Source organism: Gossypium hirsutum, chromosome D09 (assembly GCF_007990345.1).
Source record: "Gossypium hirsutum isolate 1008001.06 chromosome D09, Gossypium_hirsutum_v2.1, whole genome shotgun sequence".
Lineage (NCBI taxonomy): Eukaryota > Viridiplantae > Streptophyta > Magnoliopsida > Malvales > Malvaceae > Gossypium > Gossypium hirsutum.
The window spans coordinates 46,717,667-46,738,124 of record NC_053445.1 but is presented as its reverse complement, the minus strand read 5'-3'; the positions used below and the strand labels follow the sequence as shown (position 1 = coordinate 46,738,124).

The window sequence follows — 20,458 nt, the reverse complement described above, 5'->3', positions numbered from 1 at the left end:
AAATTTTGGTAAAAAGAAATCATTAGAAATATTTGTAAATTATTAGATATATTGGTAAACCGTTAGATATTTTGATAAATATTTAGAAATTTTGATAAATCGTTAGACTTATTGGTAAGTTCTTAGAAGTATGGACATATTATTAAAAGCATTGGATGCGATTAGCACATTACATTTCCTTTGTATAGTTTAAACCACTTGAACCTAGTGTTGCTCAGATTCTGGGTATTGTTCTATGGCACATTCTTATTCTTCTTCTTTTTATTTCAATCACCAAAATTCACGCTGATGAAAATATGTTGTTGTACTAAAATAGAATGTAATTCCTTAATCCACCAAACGCCAACTCATGCCTTTTGCATCTACTCAGGTGCACACAAACCCAAGACAATGTTGGAAATTTGTTTCCACGATTCATCAATTTTGATACGACTTCAGAGGAGATTAGATAGAAGTGTGAGATGCATAAAAGTTCTTAAGTTTTTCCCAACATATATTCCTACTTGCTATGCACACTCCGTATATCCAACAAAAAATACCTCTTGCTAAGTTAGTCTTGGTGTCAATTTTAATCTTTCATAACAATTAATTAATTTTAAGCCTGAAATTTTGCATTTCTAGATTTTTCAAAAAAAGAAGAAGAAATTGCTACTTCAATTTAAATTTTTTTAAAAACCTTTATTTAAAAAAATATTGGCTTTTTTGAAATTTAATAATTCCATAAAACGAGTATCATGAAACTTAGTGTAAATATAGTTCACCGTTTTGCTTACCACTTGGAGCTAGGAGAAATGTAATTAGTAAGTCGATTTCTTTTGTTAATTATCCCATACAGCATCCTAATCCTCTCCCTTTCTTATCTATATATATACACATTGTCTAGCCGATTAGGATGCCCATGCTGTAATGATTCGATTTTTAGTGATATCGAAAATTATGATTTTGGGATTTTATTTTTGTAAACTAAGTCCGTAAATATCAAATAAGAATATTTACGGAGTTAATATGTTGATGAATTGATATTTGGTTGGATAATTTAGCCGAAATTATAATTAATTAAGGCCTAAAGACTAAATTGTAAAGTTCAATCACTATAGATTTTTAATTAACTAAAAGCTTGGGGATTTAAATTGCAATTAGCTAAAGGTCAATATAGTAAATAAACCATTTTTAGTTATCTGACAGCGGATGATGATGGAAACTCCACTATGTTGGATTAAAATGTTAATTATATTAAGTAAATCATAATTAAATTAGTTAAACAAGGTTAATGAACATTTAATTAAAGTATAAATAGGAAATGTTAGTGGAAATCTACCATCTTCTTCCCATTTACTACCGTCCACCATAGAAATAGCTTGAAGAAAACTTTCAAACCCTTGGTTATTCTGCTATTCAATTAGGTGATAAATTCAAGTATTTTTCTTGTAATTTTTATAAATTTGAGGTTATGGGAGTTTGATTTAGTTAGTCCATGTATCAATTTGTGAAATTGCTAAAGTTTTAGAAAGTTACCATTGTTGATTTATTAAAAAAATAGGTGTGAAATTGATAGAAATTAAATTTAGTTTATGAAGTGACTAAATTTTAAAGCTTAATTGTTGATTTCGCACATTAGAAATCAAATTGAATTAAAATGTAAAATTCCAGTAGGAATAGAAAGAAGGAGCTTCTTAATGAGTATATGTGAAATTAGATTTTAATCCGAAGTTCTAGATTGAAAATTATGATATCTCGAATTTAGGGACTAAATTGAATAAATTACAAAATATGTTTAGTTCTGTAATTGGATGAAATTTGATATTGCGTTATTATTGAAGTATTATTCATAACTAAAGACGATGTCGAGCCACTGAGAGAGAAAAGAAAAGCGAGAGCCAATGACGAGTGACACGAGCTTTCGATTTGTATTATTATGATTTGGAACCAATTTAATTATTGCATATTTATAAAATTTTGCATTATACAGTGTTGCATGAAAATGAAACCAAAAGAACACGAGGGAGAATCAAAAGTCCATGGGAATGAAACCCATTACAAAATTGGGAGTTTTACACAAAAACAACATATGAGAAAATTGAAGCTTAAGAAGTTGAAAAAGTAATTGCATTATTCTAGGTGACGATGTTTTCGTTGGAGTTGAATGCTATCCGTCACTATTTACAAGATGTACAACATGAAAGAAGGTTAGAGTAAATACAAAAACAACATATGAGAAAATCAGAGCTTAAGAAGTTGAAAAAGTAATTGCATTGTTCTAGGCCACGATGTTTTCGTTGGAGTAGAACGTTATCTGTCACTATTTATAAGATGTGTTCGTTGAAGTGGAAAACTGTCTTCCTTATATAAATTAAACTATCAATTTCTTTTTCATGCTTCATTAAGTTTACAATAACATTCTCAAAATGAGTTGAAATTAATACTAATAATATATAATTAACTTAGAAAATAAATTAAATATAAAAAATCATAAAATTACAAAATAAACTAAAATCCTATTTTTTTACTAAAATAAAAGAAAAATAACTTTAAGATATTAGAGTTATTAGGAAATAAAAAAATTGGGATAAAATGTGTTTAGAAATCTTAAAGAAACTGGAAAAATAACATGAATGGTGGTGAAGCTTCGAAAATTTGAAATTAGTCGTGTTGAAAAAACTTATAGAAACCTAAAATTAATATGGGAGAAGGCCAAGCCGAAGTCCCTCCCCGGTAAAAAAAAAAGCACGAGCTTGACATTTTGAGGATGTTGGCAATGGCTTTTTTTTTTTGGTTATCATAGACAATGCTTATGTACTTTTGGTGATAAATCGAGTTGAGAGATAAGCTTGTAGGAAGATAAAGACTTTGTAATAGAGAAAACAAGAGCTCAAAATCACGAAAAATGGAAATATATATATATATATAAATGAAGAAAAAGCTCCTTAAAACAATAATATTTTGGGTGAAAAAAATTTGATTCAATTTAAAAAAATAAAATAAAAAATTTGAATTTCAAATTAATTGAATTGAATTTTTGAATTCGAATAACTCAAATAATTCGAATGAACTAAATATTAACTCATTTTAAAAATTTTTATTTCCTGTTAAACCCTAATTTTTTTTCGAATTTATATCTACTATTTATATTATTGAATTAAATTTTATATTTTATACTATTTATATTATTGAATTGTTTAATCATGTCGAATCTTTATCAATATTTGTTAAAATTAAATTATTGATGATCCCATAAAATATTATTGTTAAAATTGTTTGTTGATATCAATTACAATAACATGGCAACGCCCGATCAACAAATGCGATTAGCGAGACTTGAGGCGACGAACACCTTTGACCATCAGACCATCATATGATATTTAATCGTTATTAACAGCCAACATAATATTGTTGCACAACACTTTTTACTTCCTCCCTCTTAAATTTCTCTAATTTTCTTTCAATCCTAATTCCTACAAAGCAATTAAATTTGCATGCAATAGAATGAGCAGTGGAGATTCTATACAACATAAGAACAACGTTTCTTTTACATACTTATTTTTTAAAACTCTACTAACCAATGCATTTTAACTAAGATATCAATGCATGCTAATTACGACACTAATTCAACTTAAAAACCTTTAACTTGCTTATTAAATTAAATTAAACTTGCTTTCGCATTAGATTGACAATAATCATACTTTAAAATTAAAAATTAATTAGCAATACAATAAGTTTAGGTCAGAAAAGAGGGAGAAAAGAAGAGAATGAGAATCTGTCCTTATCGGCCTATTAGGTTGGTGCTCTTTTGTTTCTTTTTAAATTTCTATTTTTGCCCTATAAATAGTGGATTAAGCCTATCTTGTGTTGTCTCCCGTAAAACAGAGCTTCTCTCTCTGTTCTCTTCATTCGCCCAAGAGTGTTGAGAGTTTCACTAGGGCTTTTTGGGTTTTTTTTTTTTTTCATTTTTCCTTCTTGCTTTCTATCTTTTTTTTGGCTGTAGATTTGGAAAGTTTGGAACGAAAAGAAAAAAAGAGTTTTAGAGAGTTCTAAATGGACACGTACACTGTCCATCTTGCGATGGCGGCTCTGGTTGGAGCTTCGCTGGTGGCCGTGTCCGCGTATTACATGCACAGGAAAACCCTAAATCAGTTGCTGGAGTTCGCCAAAACGGTGGAGAGGGAGGATATCTCGGAGGGAGAGTCGCCGCTGCCCTCCAAGAAAAGGCGCGCCCACCACTCTCGCCGGAAGGGCAGCGGATATTACCGCCGTTGCTCCTCTTCTTTGCCGGATGTTTGGATGATGTACGGCGGGATTGATGGAGAAGAGAAACGTAACGGCACTATCCATGTTGACGGGATTCCCCCCGGGTTGCCGAGGCTCCATATGCTGCCGGAAGGTAAATATGGGATTTGAAATCCAGAGATTTGATGAGTTGTTGAATAATAATATGTATAAAGTAAATAGCTTATTACTTTGTTTAATAAAATATTGCACATTACAGAACTAACGCATTGGAAACTTGTTTTCCTTGCATTTTTCTCTGTTATTCTTATTTTATGAAAAGAGACGGAACTTATTATCCGATTAATTGGAAAAACAAATTGCTGATTTTGTAAGCGTGAGTGAAAGAAAAAGGGGAAATCAAGTTACAGCACAAAACGAAGGGAAAAGACGATAACTTGAAGCTTCGAGGCATCAATTAAAGAGTACCTTTTGTACGGAAGTACTTCCGAGGAACATCAGCCTTGCTCTCTAGAGAATTTTACTCGGAAAATTTCTGAAGCCGGAACCTGACAAACACTGCAATCAAGATAATTGAAGACCATTATCTCTTGTAGATTATAAAATAAAAACAAATGAAGGTTTTATTTTTTTGTGCATTTCAGATTGTTGGCTCCGTCTCTTTCAGACTTTAACCCAACTTCCACTCACGAGAAAGATGCAATTTTAGGGCTTGGAAAGAAATTGATCTGTCTTGTTCTTTTTAATCTTTCTTTTTTGTATTTCCCTGTGTCATTGTCTTTTCTGATTAGATGCTGTAATTGTTTTGGCTTCAGGGAAGTCTGGTGGCCATGCAACACCAACTAAGAAATCTGGAAGTGTTATGCGACCTACTTCTCCCAAGTCCCCTGTTGCTAGTGCAAGTGCGTTTGAGAGCATGGAAGGATCAGAGGATGAAGATAATATGACTGACAATTCTAAGATTGACCTTACATATCTTCATACTAATGGAAATGCTGTGAGTAATCTATTTTTCCCCTTTCCTTTCTGAGCTTGCTTCTGCTATACATTTATAGGTTGTTGGAAACTTGATCAATCTTTTGAGTAATAGAAATTCTCTTGGGTAGGGCCCAAATTTGCCGGACCACATTAATGCTAATGGAGAGGCGATTCAGATAGCTGCTTCAAGCATGATTCGATCTCATAGTGTATCAGGTGACCTCCATGGTGTTCCACCTGATCCTATTGCAGCTGATATCCTAAGGAAAGAGCCAGAGCACGAGACCTTTGCACGACTTAATATTTCCCCTACTGGTATTGACTCTCTAATGTATGCTACATTAGGTTTGTATGTAATAGGTCTGCATCATAATTTTTATTATCGCTTCATAAACCACTCTCACCATATCTTGTGTCTTAAAGCTTTAAATTGTGTGCGCATTCAAAGTTTTCACCTTGTTATACATTTAGCAATTTGTTTAATGAAAATTCTAACATTCAAAATATACCTAAAATCCATTCCTGTGCTACACATTAAAACATGCTTATCTTTCTTTTATAAAATATAAGCTACTAAAAGGGTGTTTTTAGTGTGCTTGACAGCAGTCTAAGACGGCAAATGTGTGTATTCCCTTGTTAGAAAAAGTTTACAAGGTCCTATTTTTAAGTTTAAGGTTATGATATTAGATTCTCCAAGCACTAAGCACAATTTCCTTAATATTTTTAAATAAAATTTTCATCTTCTACTTAATATCAGAGGTACCATCACCGGATGAAGTTGATGTCTATGTAGTTCTGCAAGAATGCCTAGAAATGCGGAAAAGATATGTATTCAAGGAGGCAGTTGCTCCTTGGGAGAAAGAAGTTATATCAGACCCAAGCACACCAAAACCTAATCCAGCACCCTTTTTTTATGCTTCTGAGGGAAAATCTGATGTAAGCTTATACTTGCAATCCCAAATTCTGTACCACAAGTTACTTGCACTTACCTCAATTCTTCCTTAGAGTTGTAAAGATGCATGCCCTTTTTTGCAGCATTATTTTGAGATGCAAGATGGAGTAATACATGTTTATGCAAATAAAGATTGTAAGTATTGTGATACCTGATATTAACTTTCCTACTTGTGATCTGTACTACTCTCTTGCTTAAGCATTTTTCATCTGTCTTATTTCAGCAAAAGAAGAGCTCTTTCCTGTAGCCGATGCTACAACCTTTTTCACTGACTTGCATCACATACTTCGAGTTATAGCAGCAGGCAATATCAGAACTTTATGTCATCATCGGCTAAATCTTCTAGAACAAGTAAATGCTTCTCCCTGTTTATGAAGTGCACCCTAATTTTGTAATTTTCTATTTTGATCATTAAAATTCTTTTCATTTTGATTTCTTTCAGAAATTCAATCTTCATTTGATGCTTAATTCGGATAGAGAATTTCTAGCTCAGAAAAGTGCACCACATAGGGACTTCTATAATGTGAGGAAGGTTGATACTCACGTTCATCACTCAGCATGCATGAACCAGAAACACCTTTTGAGGTTTATAAAGTCCAAGTTGAGGAAGGAACCAGATGAGGTAACTTTCATTTTTGTTGATTTTCTCTGGTGTGCTTTTACAAAAGGTCCTTAAAATTACTAATATCCTTGGTCCTTAGGTGCTATGTAAAGTGTGTATTGTGTCACTCTTCTTGCAAATTGCAACTCTTTTTTATTCTCTCTAATATGGAAATTGCATAAAAGCTAATTTGTTTGGTCAACCAACTATAACTACATAAGTGATGTCGGGATAGTCTCATTGCTTTGTGGAAGAGGTGTGTGAAAGCGTGCATGTGAAGAAGCATTTTTGGCCAAAAATTGAGTTTACCTTTTTCTTTCTTTGTTTAGGTTGTAATATTTCGAGATGGGACGTACCTAACCCTGAAAGAAGTTTTTGAGAGCCTGGATTTAACTGGGTAAGGACTTCCTTTTTCCTTTTTTTTTTTTCTCAAAAGGGGAGGGAGAGATTATGCAACTAAATATAACTTATTTTTGCTTTTGTTTGAGCAGATATGATTTAAATGTGGACCTTCTTGATGTTCATGCAGACAAAAGTACCTTCCATCGTTTTGATAAATTTAACCTCAAGTATAATCCTTGTGGTCAAAGTAGGCTGAGGGAAATTTTCCTCAAGCAGGATAATCTTATCCAAGGTATATCCTTTTTATTTCCTTGATTTTTAGGACACTGGAGTACCATGCGGAATTCTCTATGAAATTGTTTGCTTCTAGCATGTACTGAGGTTCAGATATGGTGCTGAATAAGTCCTTCCAACTTTTATTTCAATGAATCATCAGTGCCTCTTCTTCATGTCCGTGTTATTATACATTATAAGGTGCTTCTGTGGTTCTTTGCTAAAATGATTCCATGTCTGTGTTTTTGATTGGTTTATTGCCATGAAGGAATGTTTTCTTTGTGGTGATTTTCACTGTGAAGTTACAGTCAGGTTTTGTAACTTTGCAGGTCGATTCCTTGGGGAGCTGACAAAGCAGGTGTTTTCTGATCTTGCTGCAAGCAAATACCAGGTACATCCTAATTCTAGTTCGCAAATACATTTTCTCCCTGAGATAAATTCTGGTTTGGCTTTTCAGACTTGGGGATAGCATCCCTCCAGAGCACTTGAGTTTAGTAGTACTATTATAAGGAGAACTGTCCTCCTATAAATTTGCTTAATATGTTTTACTTCCTTCTTTGAGGAACTATATGTATTCAATGAACTGAAGTATGGATGCTAATATCTGCTTTTGATAATATGCTACATGGTTGTCCTCTCACATGGTTCTGCAAATACATGTTCTCTGGATTTTCGTTGTTTTGATGTTCAGTTTTTTGTTGCAGATGGCTGAATACAGAATATCTATATATGGCAGGAAGCAAAGTGAGTGGGATCAACTGGCTAGTTGGATCGTTAACAACGAATTGTACAGTGAAAATGTTGTTTGGTTAATTCAGGTGCTTATATATCTTTTATATCTCAATGCATAACGACTGGCTTTTTGTGATATATCCTGTGAACCTTTATATATAGGTCTGTTATTGGTCCGTATATGTGGATTAGAACCTTAGTAGAATGTGACACAGGCTCATATAATAAAATTGTGTGACTGTTGAAATAGTTCTTAATCCTTGATTATGTGACATTTTCACTACTTTTTGCTTCAGATCCCTCGACTTTACAATGTATACAAGGAGATGGGGATTGTTACATCATTTCAGAACATTCTTGACAACATCTTTATTCCTCTTTTTGAGGTTACTGTGGATCCTGATTCACATCCTCAGTTGCATGTTTTCTTGAAACAGGTTTAATATCTTTTATTTGATTTTTTGGGGGGCATTGCCATGGTTTTGTTTGGGTTACGTTGTGACTCAGTTTGTGGTGTTTGCCATGACATCTGCTTCTTGTTGACAATTCAGGTTGTAGGGTTGGATTTGGTAGATGATGAAAGCAAACCTGAAAGACGCCCCACAAAACACATGCCAAGACCAGATGAGTGGACTAGTGTATTTAATCCTGCATTCTCCTACTATGCATATTACTGCTATGCGAACCTCTACGCCTTAAACAAGGTATGCATTATATAAGTTGACACTGTTTCATCTTCACTAGATTTGAATACCTTTATCATCTTTTATAGTTTCAAATTATCAGTCTCAAATTAAATAAATGTAACTATTGAGAACAGTTACTTTTTTTCTTTGCATTGGCTTTCTGAACTTCTTTCATTACATAAATTGGCCCCTCCGCCAATTATTTTTAGTACTGGCTTTCTTCTTTAAATCAGTACTAGATGCAACCACTATGTCTTTAGTATACGAATACTTACCTTTGTGGCATGATTTATTCAGCTTCGTGAGTCCAAGGGCATGTCAACCATCAAATTCCGACCACATTCTGGGGAGGTACTTATGAAAGTTATATGCAACCTATCATGAATGTTTCAATTTTATGTGTGCCCCTCATATTTTTAGTGTTTCAGGCTGGTGATATTGACCATCTTGCGGCAACATTTCTAACTGCTCATAATATTGCACATGGAATCAATTTGAGGAAATCGCCTGTGCTACAGTATCTTTATTATTTGGCACAGGTAAGAGCACATGGAAAGTTGAAAAGTAATTTTAGTTATCAATAAGCACAGCATTTCTAACTGTTGTCATGGCCTATTGCTTATCAGATTGGCTTGGCTATGTCTCCTCTGAGCAACAATTCCTTGTTTTTGGACTATCATCGGAACCCTTTTCCAATGTTTTTCTTGCGGGGTCTGAATGTTTCCCTTTCTACGGATGATCCTCTTCAAATACACTTAACAAAGGAACCTTTGGTGGAAGAGTATAGCATAGCTGCTTCTGTAATCTCTCTCTCAGCAAGAATCTACAATATATACTATTATTTATGGTTCAATTAAATTAAAACCATTGATTTGCAGGTGTGGAAGCTGAGTTCATGTGATCTATGTGAGATTGCCCGTAATTCAGTCTACCAGTCAGGTTTTTCTCATGCTTTGAAGGTAAAATTCTTTCTTATTTAGAATCTTGGTGATGATTAGGAAGGGCAGTGATACACTGCTGCAACCCTTTATAAGACTAGGAATGACTTGTACATAAAGAATTGCCTGTTGTCTTTTCCAAATGGCACCAGTCTAATTGCTTGAAAATTATTTCATGATACTAGTAAATGGTTTGATTAGGGAATTGTTCCTGGTCTACTACTCCCTTCCACTTCGGTAGACCTTTCTTTGAAATGATTTGATGTAATTGAAATTAGTTGTATGAATTTGTCTGTTTCAGTCCCACTGGATTGGGAAGCACTACTACAAGAGAGGGCCTGATGGGAATGGTATACACAAGACAAATGTACCTCATATCCGGGTGGAATTTCGTGACACGGTAGGAGCCTAACTGTAATCTGTTAAGCTGACTCTTGAAATAACTTGAATGCAGATGCTAGTGAATATTTAAACATATTCAACATGTTATGCTTTGTGCAGATCTGGAGAGAGGAGATGCAGCTGGTTTACTTGGGCAAGGCTGATATCCGTACAGATGTTGACAAGTAATGTTGAACATACGGCACAAGGATCCTTTCTTGAATGTTACAAGTATATTTAGACGGTAGCCATCTGATTCCTTTGCATCTCGTTTGAGTAGTTATTTTCTTTTTTCAAATATAATTGTATAATTTGGATTATATCCTCCATTGCTCTTATTTGTTGCAGTAGGCAAACCTGCCTTCTACCTTCTACCTTCATCCTGCATAAAGGGACCATGAGCCATACGAACTGAGAAATTGCAGGGGACAAGCAACAGTCTGAAGAGGAAGTTAACATGGTTTGAGGCCCACTGGTTAAACCATGTACACGCAGTGGAGATTGTTGAAATGGGAACATCTGCAATGTCTTAGTTCTTAGACTCAGGGCATGGTGTATCCAAAAATGAATCAAATACAGCCTATGACACGAGGAAGCAAATTATAGACTTCCCATAGAGATAATAACCAAAAATAATGTTTCCCGTTACGGTTGCTAAAGTGTATGCCATTATCAATAGTGTTGGCAAGAAGTGAATTAATGCCTTCTTGCATAATAAATTTTGACCTACGTTTACCTGGAACATTGCATGCATGCGCCATGGATTAACTTGCTAAGCTTCTTCCATCTCATTCTTCGGCTCTCCCCTCCATCTGCTTCTATTATATATTCAAGTCTATTTATAAGCATCTGAATCCTTTGCTTTTAGTTGTAATGAACGGTTGGTTTTGAGAAGGTTCAGGTCTGATTATCATCCAATTCGGTTTATTTTGAGTTGAGATTTTTTTTTGGGGTTTGGGTTAATATGGGTTCAAGTTTTGTTGTGAAAGTATGAATGTAAAATACTGGATGTATTAGTTTTTATGTCAGAACATATAATCACTTTTAATTTAGGGGAGATTTACATTTTATGCTTAAAAAAGTTAAAATGAACTGGTATTCCAAATTTCCAGTCTAATTAATGAAACTATTTACTTACTATTGAGTTTATAATAATTTGCTCAAAAGTTATAATTGTGTGGATGTATTTGTCCATTAAAAAAGTTCTTACAAAATAGAGTTGAACACAGAAATCAACTAAAATAGTTGGAGAATTAAGAGTTCACAGGTTCAATTTATGAAAACTAGAATTCGACCTCTTTGAAATAAAGCCAAAGTCGATAACACAAGAGGATCACACAAAGAAGTGGGGATACAGGCGCTCTATTGCCACTATATTGAAGATGACCATAAGGAAAACTGGTGGAGATTAGATTTGAAAGCTAGCATCTAGTTGGCCAGAACATGGGTGAAGAAAGAATTGAGCTCATAGGTGGAGGCGATCGCATGAACCAAGAAGTCCCACAGCCTTGCAGAGATTTTCAAGTTTGGTAGGCATGAGGTAAAACACGAGTGTTATCCTAAATAATATTCAAGTTAGATAAAAGATGGAGGATACAACATCAGTATGTTTGTTTGGTGAAATTTGTAATATAAATTATTCTTTTTATCAGCGTTTGCTATAAATTAAAACATAAATATTATTTGTTAATGTACCATCTTACCTTTAACATCTTTATTTTTTTATATAATTTAAAATAAAACAAAATTTCATTATTTAAAAATATGTATATTAAAATATACTAAAATAACAAAATATTATAATGTATAATATTAATATTAATAAAATAAAATAAAATAAAATAGTATAACTTTATATTAAATATATAAAATAATAAAATATTATTTTTTAAATTAATAAATATATAGTTTTTAATTATTTATATATTTTATAATTAAATCTAAATAAATATATTTTAAAATTATTATAATTAAATTCGGGCCAAGTCAAGTTGGCCCAAGGACAAGAAATAACAAGCTAAGCCGATCTGATCGCGGGAGGAGTCACCCGACCCATGAATAATTGTATTTAGAATATGTGGTTGCTGGGTGAGGATAAAATTGGAACAAAAATATTGAAGTTGAGTAAAAGATGAGTGATATTAAAAAACCTATTTCATATAGGTAAAACTAGTATAGTGACAAGAATATTATGTTATAGGCATGAGAGCTTGGGTTTAAAACTAAACAACCCCATTTCTTATATCCAATTAAAAAAAAAAAGTCTCAACTAAAAAAGTTACTTGAACTTGTTATTTATAAAGACTACTATATGACATGTTATTTAAACTTATATGATAGTTACGTAATAAATGAACTGTCATGTTGATTTCAAGTAAACTAAATGAGCCTAAAAAAAATCCAAAGTGTTGCCCACTTTTTGCAACGATACAACCCTTGGTCAAAGAAGAAGGAAGGCTATCCAAAAAGGCGTGCCTTGCCTCGAGTGACAAGGAGACGGGGGCAAGGGAAGCTTGTGAGGCACGAATTTGAAAATGACCATCGTCGAAAACTCTAAAGAATCAAGGGAGGAACTCGACAGGACATTTGCCAATCCTCATCTAAGTCGACAAGGGCCACAACGAAGAGATAATTAACTAGAAACTGATGAGAGTCCTCTAAGAAAAGGCAAAAGCAAAAATAGAAAAAGGAGTGATGGAGGACTACCTAAGATAAAAGAGCTTGGCAAAGAGGACACGGAAGATGAGTGGCATCAGTTAGGCACATGAGTGAAGTCCAAAAAGATTTTAGAAGATGTGGTTTAAATATTATATTTTTGTGAGACGTGAAATGTAATTGTATTATTGTATTGATTTATATTTTTATAATTTAAAAAAGATTAAATCGATTTTTTTTTCTTTTTAAAAGTTATAACTTGAAAGCTTAAAATAAAATTTGTCCATTTTACGTATTCTATTAGGCAATTGGGTAACTAATGCTAAGCCCAGTTTGATGGGGCAAAGAAAAAAGTAAGTTGTGAAGCCCATACTTTAAAATGTAGATTGCTAGCCCAGTTGATGGCAACAAATAAATATAAAAATGAAAGCCAAAAATGGGAAAAAATCTTTCTTCCACTTTTCTGTCCCTTCTAACTTTGGTTCTTAACACAACTCAAATTATCAATCAAATCATTAATTTATCCCAATTTCAGATTTCAGGCAATCTTTGTTCTAATGGCCGCAATCAATGTCTCTCCACTCTTCACCTCCTCTTCTTCACTTCGCACTTTCTCTTCTTATGCTCCCCAAAATACCCCTACCCTTTCCTTAAACTCACGCTTCGCCCCTTCCCTGTCTTTCCCTTCCTTTTCTCTGAGACCTCCCATTTCCACAAAAACTCGCTCTTTAATAATCGCTTCTGCTGTCAAGAACCTCTCGGAGGTCGAACCCATTCCCGTCCCGGCCACTCCCGAGGAATTTGCCGCTAAGTTCCCTTCGGATGCTGGAGTCTACGCCGTTTTTGATCAAAATGACGAACTTCAATTTATAGGCATCTCGCGTAATATTGCTAGCAGCCTTTTTTCTCATAAAACTTCAGTGCCGGAGCTTTGCTGCTCCGTTAAGGTATATTTTATGAATTTTGTTAATTCTTTGAATGTTGATTGTTGAGTTTGGGAGTTATTGAGTAAATAAATGCAAGATATTTAATTCAAAAAGTGAATGCAACTTCTAAGATCTGGGTTGATGCTTGAGTTTGACGGATTTTTAATAGCATAAAGCTTGAAAAGTTAAATGCAAGGGAATCATCAATCTTTTTTGTGGGTTGAGAACCGTGTAGTCGAAGTTGGGTAATTCTAAGCACTGGTGAATGTGCAGCTTCTTTGCATTTTCTTAATGGGAAATCCCAAATGCAGGAATCCATTTGAAATGAGTAGATATTGAACAGAATTGCTTAAGTTTTTAGCTCAATCATGTTCACAAAGTTCCGATTGTTTTATTTAACTGTTTAGTTACCAAAAGTTCATTGCTATTTGTAATATGGTGGGTCTAGATGTTTCAAATGTTCCAATGTCTTGTATTTATCAATATGCTGGAATTGAATGTTTAGTGACTAGACATTTAAGGTGAATGATCTTTGTTACAGTTTTATTCACCATGGAAATGAATTGGAAATCAAATGCTGTACCACCAAATTGGGTGGATTATATGTAAACAAAATTGTAAGTTGTGAACTTTCATCATGAACCATCCTTGAGGCTTGTAATGAATAAAGTAAGCAGCAAATGCTTCTATCCTTACCAAGCAAGCTGAGTTGAAATCCACCAAATTGGCTTTGGCATTGGATGTCTGAGCTTAGTTAACCTGGCTTTCTCATTCTTCAATAATATATATTTTCTCTCTTAACTCTACCTTGCTGAGAGGTCATGTTATGGTAAAACTGATGGTGTTTATCTTTGATAGTAGTTAAGAGAATCAAAGAGTGATGTACTCGCCTTGTGTAGGTTGGTGTAGTCAATGAAGCTGATAGAACAGCTTTAACTCAAGCTTGGAAGTCATGGATGGAAGAGCATATAGAAGCCACTGGAAAGGTCCCGCCAGGCAATGAATCGGGAAACACCACTTGGGTCCGACAGCCTCCGAAAAGAAGGCAGATCTCCGACTTACTCCCGGTCGTCATGTCCAATTGACAGTTCCACTTGAGGAACTCATCGATAAGTTGGTGAAGCAGAACAAGGTGGTGGCCTTTATTAAGGGGTCAAGAAGTGCCCCGATGTGCGGATTCTCGCAGAGAGTAATAGCCATTCTGGAAAACCAAGGAGTGGATTATGAGAGTGTAGATGTGCTGGATGAAGAGTATAATTGTGGATTAAGGGAGACACTGAAGCAATATAGTAACTGGCCCACATTCCCTCAAGTTTTTGTGAATGGAGAGCTGGTTGGAGGGTGTGATATATTGACCTCAATGTACGAGAAGGGTGAGCTTGCTGGTTTGCTCAAAAACTAGTGGCTTTGAGTTTTGCTTTTAGCAGTTAGCCATAGAGAGAGCATGGAAAGAAAAGAAATGAGATTGTAAGACGGTGTATTATATTGTTATGCCTTTCATAGGTTGTGGATCATAATTGCATTTTTCATCAGTTATTTAGACCCTATGGTAACAATCTCTGGATAAGCATCTCAGGTAAACACTTCCTTTTTATTTAGGCACGGCAGACTTGCTTTTTATTTATCTCAATTAGAGGGGAAAGGAAAGGAAGTGTCTTAAGATGTGAAATATTATTACTTTTTTCCAATTAGTTTTTTACATAAATTATTAAATCTCTAAATTATGAAGTTTACTCTAAATTGGTCTTTAAACTTCGAATCAATCTTATTTCATCCTTAAACTATTGAGGTTATATTAATTAGATCATTTTGTTACTAAAATCATTAATCTATGTAAATGTAAATTTATTTTAAATGTGTTTTTTTTTAAATATAACAAACTTGATCTTTAGAGATATATACCTACTTATTTGTTAAAAAATTTGAAATATAATCGAATATCCAATGATTTAACAAATATACCCGTTCGCATCAAATTCGATAAATTTTATCAGCCAAAAACAACGACAGCAGCTTGGGTAAAATTTTCAACTTCCAAATATTTATTTTGAGATGATATTTTATATAATATAACGAATCGAAAAGGTTACTCTTTGACACTCAGATGACACGGCTTTAAACCTTGTTATTCCCCTTACCTCTTCCTCAATATTATAATGGTAAAAAAATGTTGATTCACATTCAAAAGAATTAAGCAAGTAATGGCAACAGAAGCAATAATTTATTTAACTTCTACTGTAATAAGTTGATTGACTCTGTTTAGGATTCTTTTTTACATTATTCAACTTTTACTGTAACAAGTTCGAAGGGAAGAAAGTCTACACGGTACTTCTCATAGGCGGCTTCGCTGGCTCACTGAGGCTGGCTTAAAACTGGCAAAACCAGTGATTTCCCTACCAGTTACCAAGCTGTTGATGTCATAAGTGCCTTCGTATGTGTAAATGGGTTCCAAATCACAGAATGCCTGCAATGGTCACCAATGCAACAAAACTTAAGGATGTTCCTACCAAAAATAAAAGTAGATCATCTTCCACAATTACCCTGATTGGGTAACCAATGCGGACCAAATCTTCAGAAGTACCTGATTCACTAAAAACTAACATCTAATAGCTAGCTATTCATCATGCTGTATGCACTTTCGAACCTACTTCTATTCTGAATTGTACTTTGGCAGGAATAAATTGAAAGTGATTTTGAGGCGAGAGTAGAGAAAACCTTTGCAACAAGAAAATCGGCCAAAATTCCATTGCCACCAAGTAACTCCCGCCCAAGAGCAGCTGTCTCTCTTGCCATTGAGGTAATCCACGACTGAAGATCATAACAGTTTTGTCATGTATAAGATTTCAAAAAGAAAAAAGTCACATGAAATCATGGGCTTCTATATCATAAACGTTTATACCTTTCCCAAGCTGGCATGACCGGGAGTCATTTTACCCTCTTCATACAATTTGCAAAGGCGCCAACCAACAAGGGTCATTGCTTGAATATTACCCAACATGCGAGCAAGTTTCTGCTGGTTAATTTGGAAGGCTGCCAATGGAGCACCAAACTGTTTCCTCTCCTTCAGGTATCTGCATCATAGCAAATGCAAAACATGTTATCTTGAATGCTTGAAATGTAATTTCGCAAACCGGAGAAGAATTCATTGCATACCTGGCACACATATCATAGACACCCATCGATATGCCGATAGGTTGCCATGCAACCATTACTCGAGAAACAGCAAGTACCTGCTTGCCATGGTGGAAATTCATATGTGCATATAAATTGCATAAGATCCAGCAGAACAAATTAAAAAAATCCATATAAATGGGATCTGTCCACTAACTTGAACTTATCGACAGATTAGAAAGAAGGATTGAGTTCAGATCTCATTTTTTTGAGGAAGGTTATTAAAACAAACCTTGCTTGTATCCTGAAAAGAGTTCACACCAGGTAATCTGTCCTCATCCAGAACAAAGACTTTCTTTAAGAGAATATCTCCATTTTGAACAATTCGCAATCCAATCTTGTTTGGTATTTTTGTAGCTGTCAATCCAGGGGAATCTTTCTTAACTAAATATCTGAAACAGAAGGCAGAAGCATCCCGTGTTTAAGGAAAAAGAGCAGGCAGTGAATCTAATCACCCTCCAATTAGCAATCTCAATGTTTCTCTCCTAGGCTATCACTTCAGTAAACAGCCCATGGTAGTTTCAAAGGTCTGCAACCAATGATATATCATTCCACCTTTGTTTAGAATTTTAACAATTGTGGAACTCAATGGGGACCAGAGGCCCTGGTCCCTGAATACAAGCTTTACCATTGTTTAATACTTATTACCAGGTTTGAATGCTTCAACTTCTTCATGAACATAAGTTCTCAACTGAAAAAGTGATCCTGGGTTATCATTCTATATTTGCTAATACTGATACTTTAGTTACTAGTGAACATATGATCGTGTCTATCATTAATGGATTCTTTTGTGTGCAAGACCAAATGCTAAACACTATTTCTTGTATGCTGTTTCACTTACCCGTTTATCTGGTTGGTTGTAGTATTCCTGGCAAAGATAACCAACACATCTGCAAAAGTACTGTTTCCTATCCAGCGTTTTTGTCCCTCAAGTATCCATCCTCCTTCTACCTGAATGGTTGAGATGAAAGCAAACATGATAAGACACAAAATTCAGAATGCTGACCAGTGAGTGAAATTAGCTATATTAAAAAAAGATGTGAAAACCAAAAGACAAGGTTGTGGATGGACCTTTGTTGCAGTTGTCTTCAGAGAACTAGCATCGCTTCCATAGTCAGGCTCAGTCAAAGCCTGAATATGACATTAAATATCTTTAATTATAGCTGAAAAAGACACTAAATACCTACCCAGATGTTAATGCCAAAAAGAAAAACCTACCCAGCAAGCTACAGTTTTTAACTGTGCCAATGATGGTAAATACTTTTGCTTCTGTTCCTCTGACCCACACAATGCTATTATTGATAAAAAGAAGTAATACCAGAAATTAGAACTAATATATAGAGAGAAATGTTGGTTGTTGACATGTATCATAGATCTCACCAATTGTAAGCATGGCTAGAGATGAGTGCACCAAGATAAAAGTTGAGCAACTTGCATCAACCCTAGCAACCTCTGCCATTGCAATAGCACTTCCAGTGAGGGAGAGACCTGGGCATCCATAACCCTGCAACCCAGAAATAACCAAACATCTTGCTTGATTTCCACTTCAAGGAACAAATAAGCTAAAAACCAAAACCTGCATAGGAATAACCTTGATAGTACCACCAGAAATATGAAGAGCACCAAGTTTGGGAACAATTTGGAATGGAAACTCTGCCTTCTCCCAGTACTGAGGGAAAAATTTCAAATTAGTTGCTCTCTTTGTGAACATACAATATAAGTAAACAGAAGCGAACATAACTAAATACTAGAAACCACAGCATTTAATTGTCATCTACAAAATGTTGTGAAAAAGGTTCATTATTAGAAAGATACCTCTGCCATTATAGGAGCTACTTCTTTTTCCATACACTCTCTTACTTTCTTACGTAGAGCCTGCTCCTCAGGACTCAATAGATCATTAAATTGATAATAGTCGGAAGCTGAATTGTTTTCCAAGATCAAAACAAACACATAATTAGAAATCACGATTCCCCTTGCAATAACAAATTGTCAAAAGCTATAAATCATTTAACAACCAGAAGGAATAATTTGTTGTTCTCCAAAAAACAATCAAATTTGCAACCATTTTCAACAAGTTCAAATGCATAAACATAAGCGGAGCTGAAAAACAGAGAATAATGGATAGATTTCATACCAAGAGGAGGAAAAGTAGATGCTGGAGTTGCCTGAGGGAATGCGACCGAAACGTCCAAAGGTGGCGAGTTAAAATAAGAAGGCTTGACACTTCTGCCAGTTTCATCTGTGAGACATCGAAGCCAGCAAATTTATTAGACCAAACAAACACAAGAATCGAAAACAGCATCACTTAGCAAATTATATAAATATTTCTTCAGTTGAAAAAAAATTAACCTAGATATCCACGTTTCATATTTCCTAGTATTCATCCAGAAATATATGTAACGCTCCTAATTTTTTAGAGAACAGAACCAATGCATCGCTTAATATTCTTTATAGTTACTAACAAATTGATTGAAGATCAGTAAAAGGCTCGTTAAATCGAATAACTGTTCCCCATATAATTTCAGAGCAAATCTAAGAATCAAACGACGAGAAACAATTGAAAAGAAAAAGAGAAACTTTTGATAATTAATTTGTAAAAATAAAATTTAGTAAACGAACCTTGAATCTGGGAGTGAACAGTCATGGTGCTGAAATGAGAGCTACGGATCGGAACGAAAATGGAAAACGTAGTAGACGAGATAATACAGAACGGAGAAAGATAAAGTCGGCACGCAAGTTTAGGATTTCTATATTATATATGCTAATTGGCCAAAAGGATTTTTATAAGTATAAGGTTGTAAGAAATTAAGTAATGAGATTAATGGTAAAAGTACATAATCACTTGTTTAGCCTTTTAATTTTAAAAATAATAATTTTAACTTTTTATTTAATTTTTCGTCTCTTTTAACCCTGAACTTGAGCTATTTGTTAAATCACTCCAAAATACTAATATCCACTTGTATACTATGTTAATAATTACTCATTTTTTAAATTAAAAAAATATTTAAAAATATTTTTAATCAATTTTTAAAATTTTAATAATTAATTAATTGATGATGTGGCATATACGTGGCAATCCATGTGTACGCCACATTAGCAAGGTTAATTTTTCCATCCATTTTGGAGTGATTTGATAAATAACACAAGTTCAACGGTTAAAAAAAATAAAAAAACTAAATAAATGGCTAAAATAACTTTTTTTTGTAAAGTTATAAGATCAAATAAGGGCTTTTATATATAAATGATCCTAAAATTTTGATTAATTATGTAAATGACTCTCTATTTTAATTATATACGTAAATGATCTAAATTGAACCATAAAAGTTGATGGAGCCACCAACATGTTACGTCAGCCACTTAAATACAAAAATTAACTTTTTGATGGTGCCATGGAGAATCGCCCACCACTTTTTTACATGCCTGGTCTAGTTTATTTTTTTATTTTTTAAATTTTTAAAAAATGTTATTTTATTAGGTAGGTCCATTTAGAATGGCTCCATCATTCTGTTTTAAAAAAAATATAAACTTAAATATAAAAAATAATATTTTATTTTGGTGGAGTCATTCTCTTTGCGTGACCAAATAGTTATATATAA

The 20,458-nt window shown here is 34.0% G+C and overlaps 3 protein-coding genes across 4 annotated transcripts; 2 read left to right on the top strand and 1 right to left on the bottom strand.

Annotated features, from left to right (window-relative positions):
- Window positions 1–3,832: 3,832 nt before the first annotated feature.
- LOC107890950 (AMP deaminase) lies at window positions 3,833–10,849 on the top strand. 2 transcript variants are annotated; one of them, XM_041101009.1, is made up of 20 exons: window positions 3,833–4,378; window positions 5,040–5,221; window positions 5,331–5,517; window positions 5,960–6,138; window positions 6,238–6,289; window positions 6,378–6,505; window positions 6,597–6,776; window positions 7,085–7,152; window positions 7,247–7,389; window positions 7,700–7,761; window positions 8,075–8,188; window positions 8,399–8,539; window positions 8,654–8,806; window positions 9,086–9,139; window positions 9,217–9,327; window positions 9,415–9,588; window positions 9,667–9,747; window positions 10,028–10,126; window positions 10,228–10,351; window positions 10,459–10,849. In XM_041101009.1, the coding sequence occupies exons 1-19, from the start codon at window positions 4,033–4,035 to the stop codon at window positions 10,294–10,296; spliced, it is 2,523 nt and encodes an 840-aa protein (XP_040956943.1). In that variant the 5' UTR covers window positions 3,833–4,032; the 3' UTR covers window positions 10,297–10,351; window positions 10,459–10,849. The 2 variants fall into 2 exon arrangements, with proteins under 2 accessions (XP_040956943.1, XP_016671046.1); XM_016815557.2 differs by having other exon boundaries at window positions 10,456–10,849.
- Window positions 10,850–13,214: 2,365 nt separating this feature from the next.
- LOC107890951 (bifunctional monothiol glutaredoxin-S16, chloroplastic) lies at window positions 13,215–15,228 on the top strand. The gene is given in 3 exon segments (XM_016815558.2): window positions 13,215–13,709; window positions 14,588–14,723; window positions 14,726–15,228. Coding segments are annotated over 3 exon segments (891 nt in total). The 5' UTR covers window positions 13,215–13,319; the 3' UTR covers window positions 15,091–15,228.
- A 662-nt stretch (window positions 15,229–15,890) lies between these two features.
- On the bottom strand, window positions 15,891–19,661 carry LOC107890952 (acyl-coenzyme A oxidase 4, peroxisomal). Its single transcript, XM_016815560.2, has 13 exons — window positions 19,482–19,661; window positions 18,997–19,101; window positions 18,675–18,781; window positions 18,451–18,528; window positions 18,240–18,363; window positions 18,078–18,151; window positions 17,931–17,990; window positions 17,701–17,810; window positions 17,092–17,251; window positions 16,842–16,918; window positions 16,588–16,759; window positions 16,404–16,496; window positions 15,891–16,152 (listed from the first exon to the last, which is right to left on the bottom strand). Exons 1-13 carry the CDS (start codon window positions 19,504–19,506, stop codon window positions 16,021–16,023), a joined length of 1,317 nt encoding a protein of 438 aa, XP_016671049.2. The 5' UTR covers window positions 19,507–19,661; the 3' UTR covers window positions 15,891–16,020.
- Window positions 19,662–20,458: the final 797 nt, after the last annotated feature.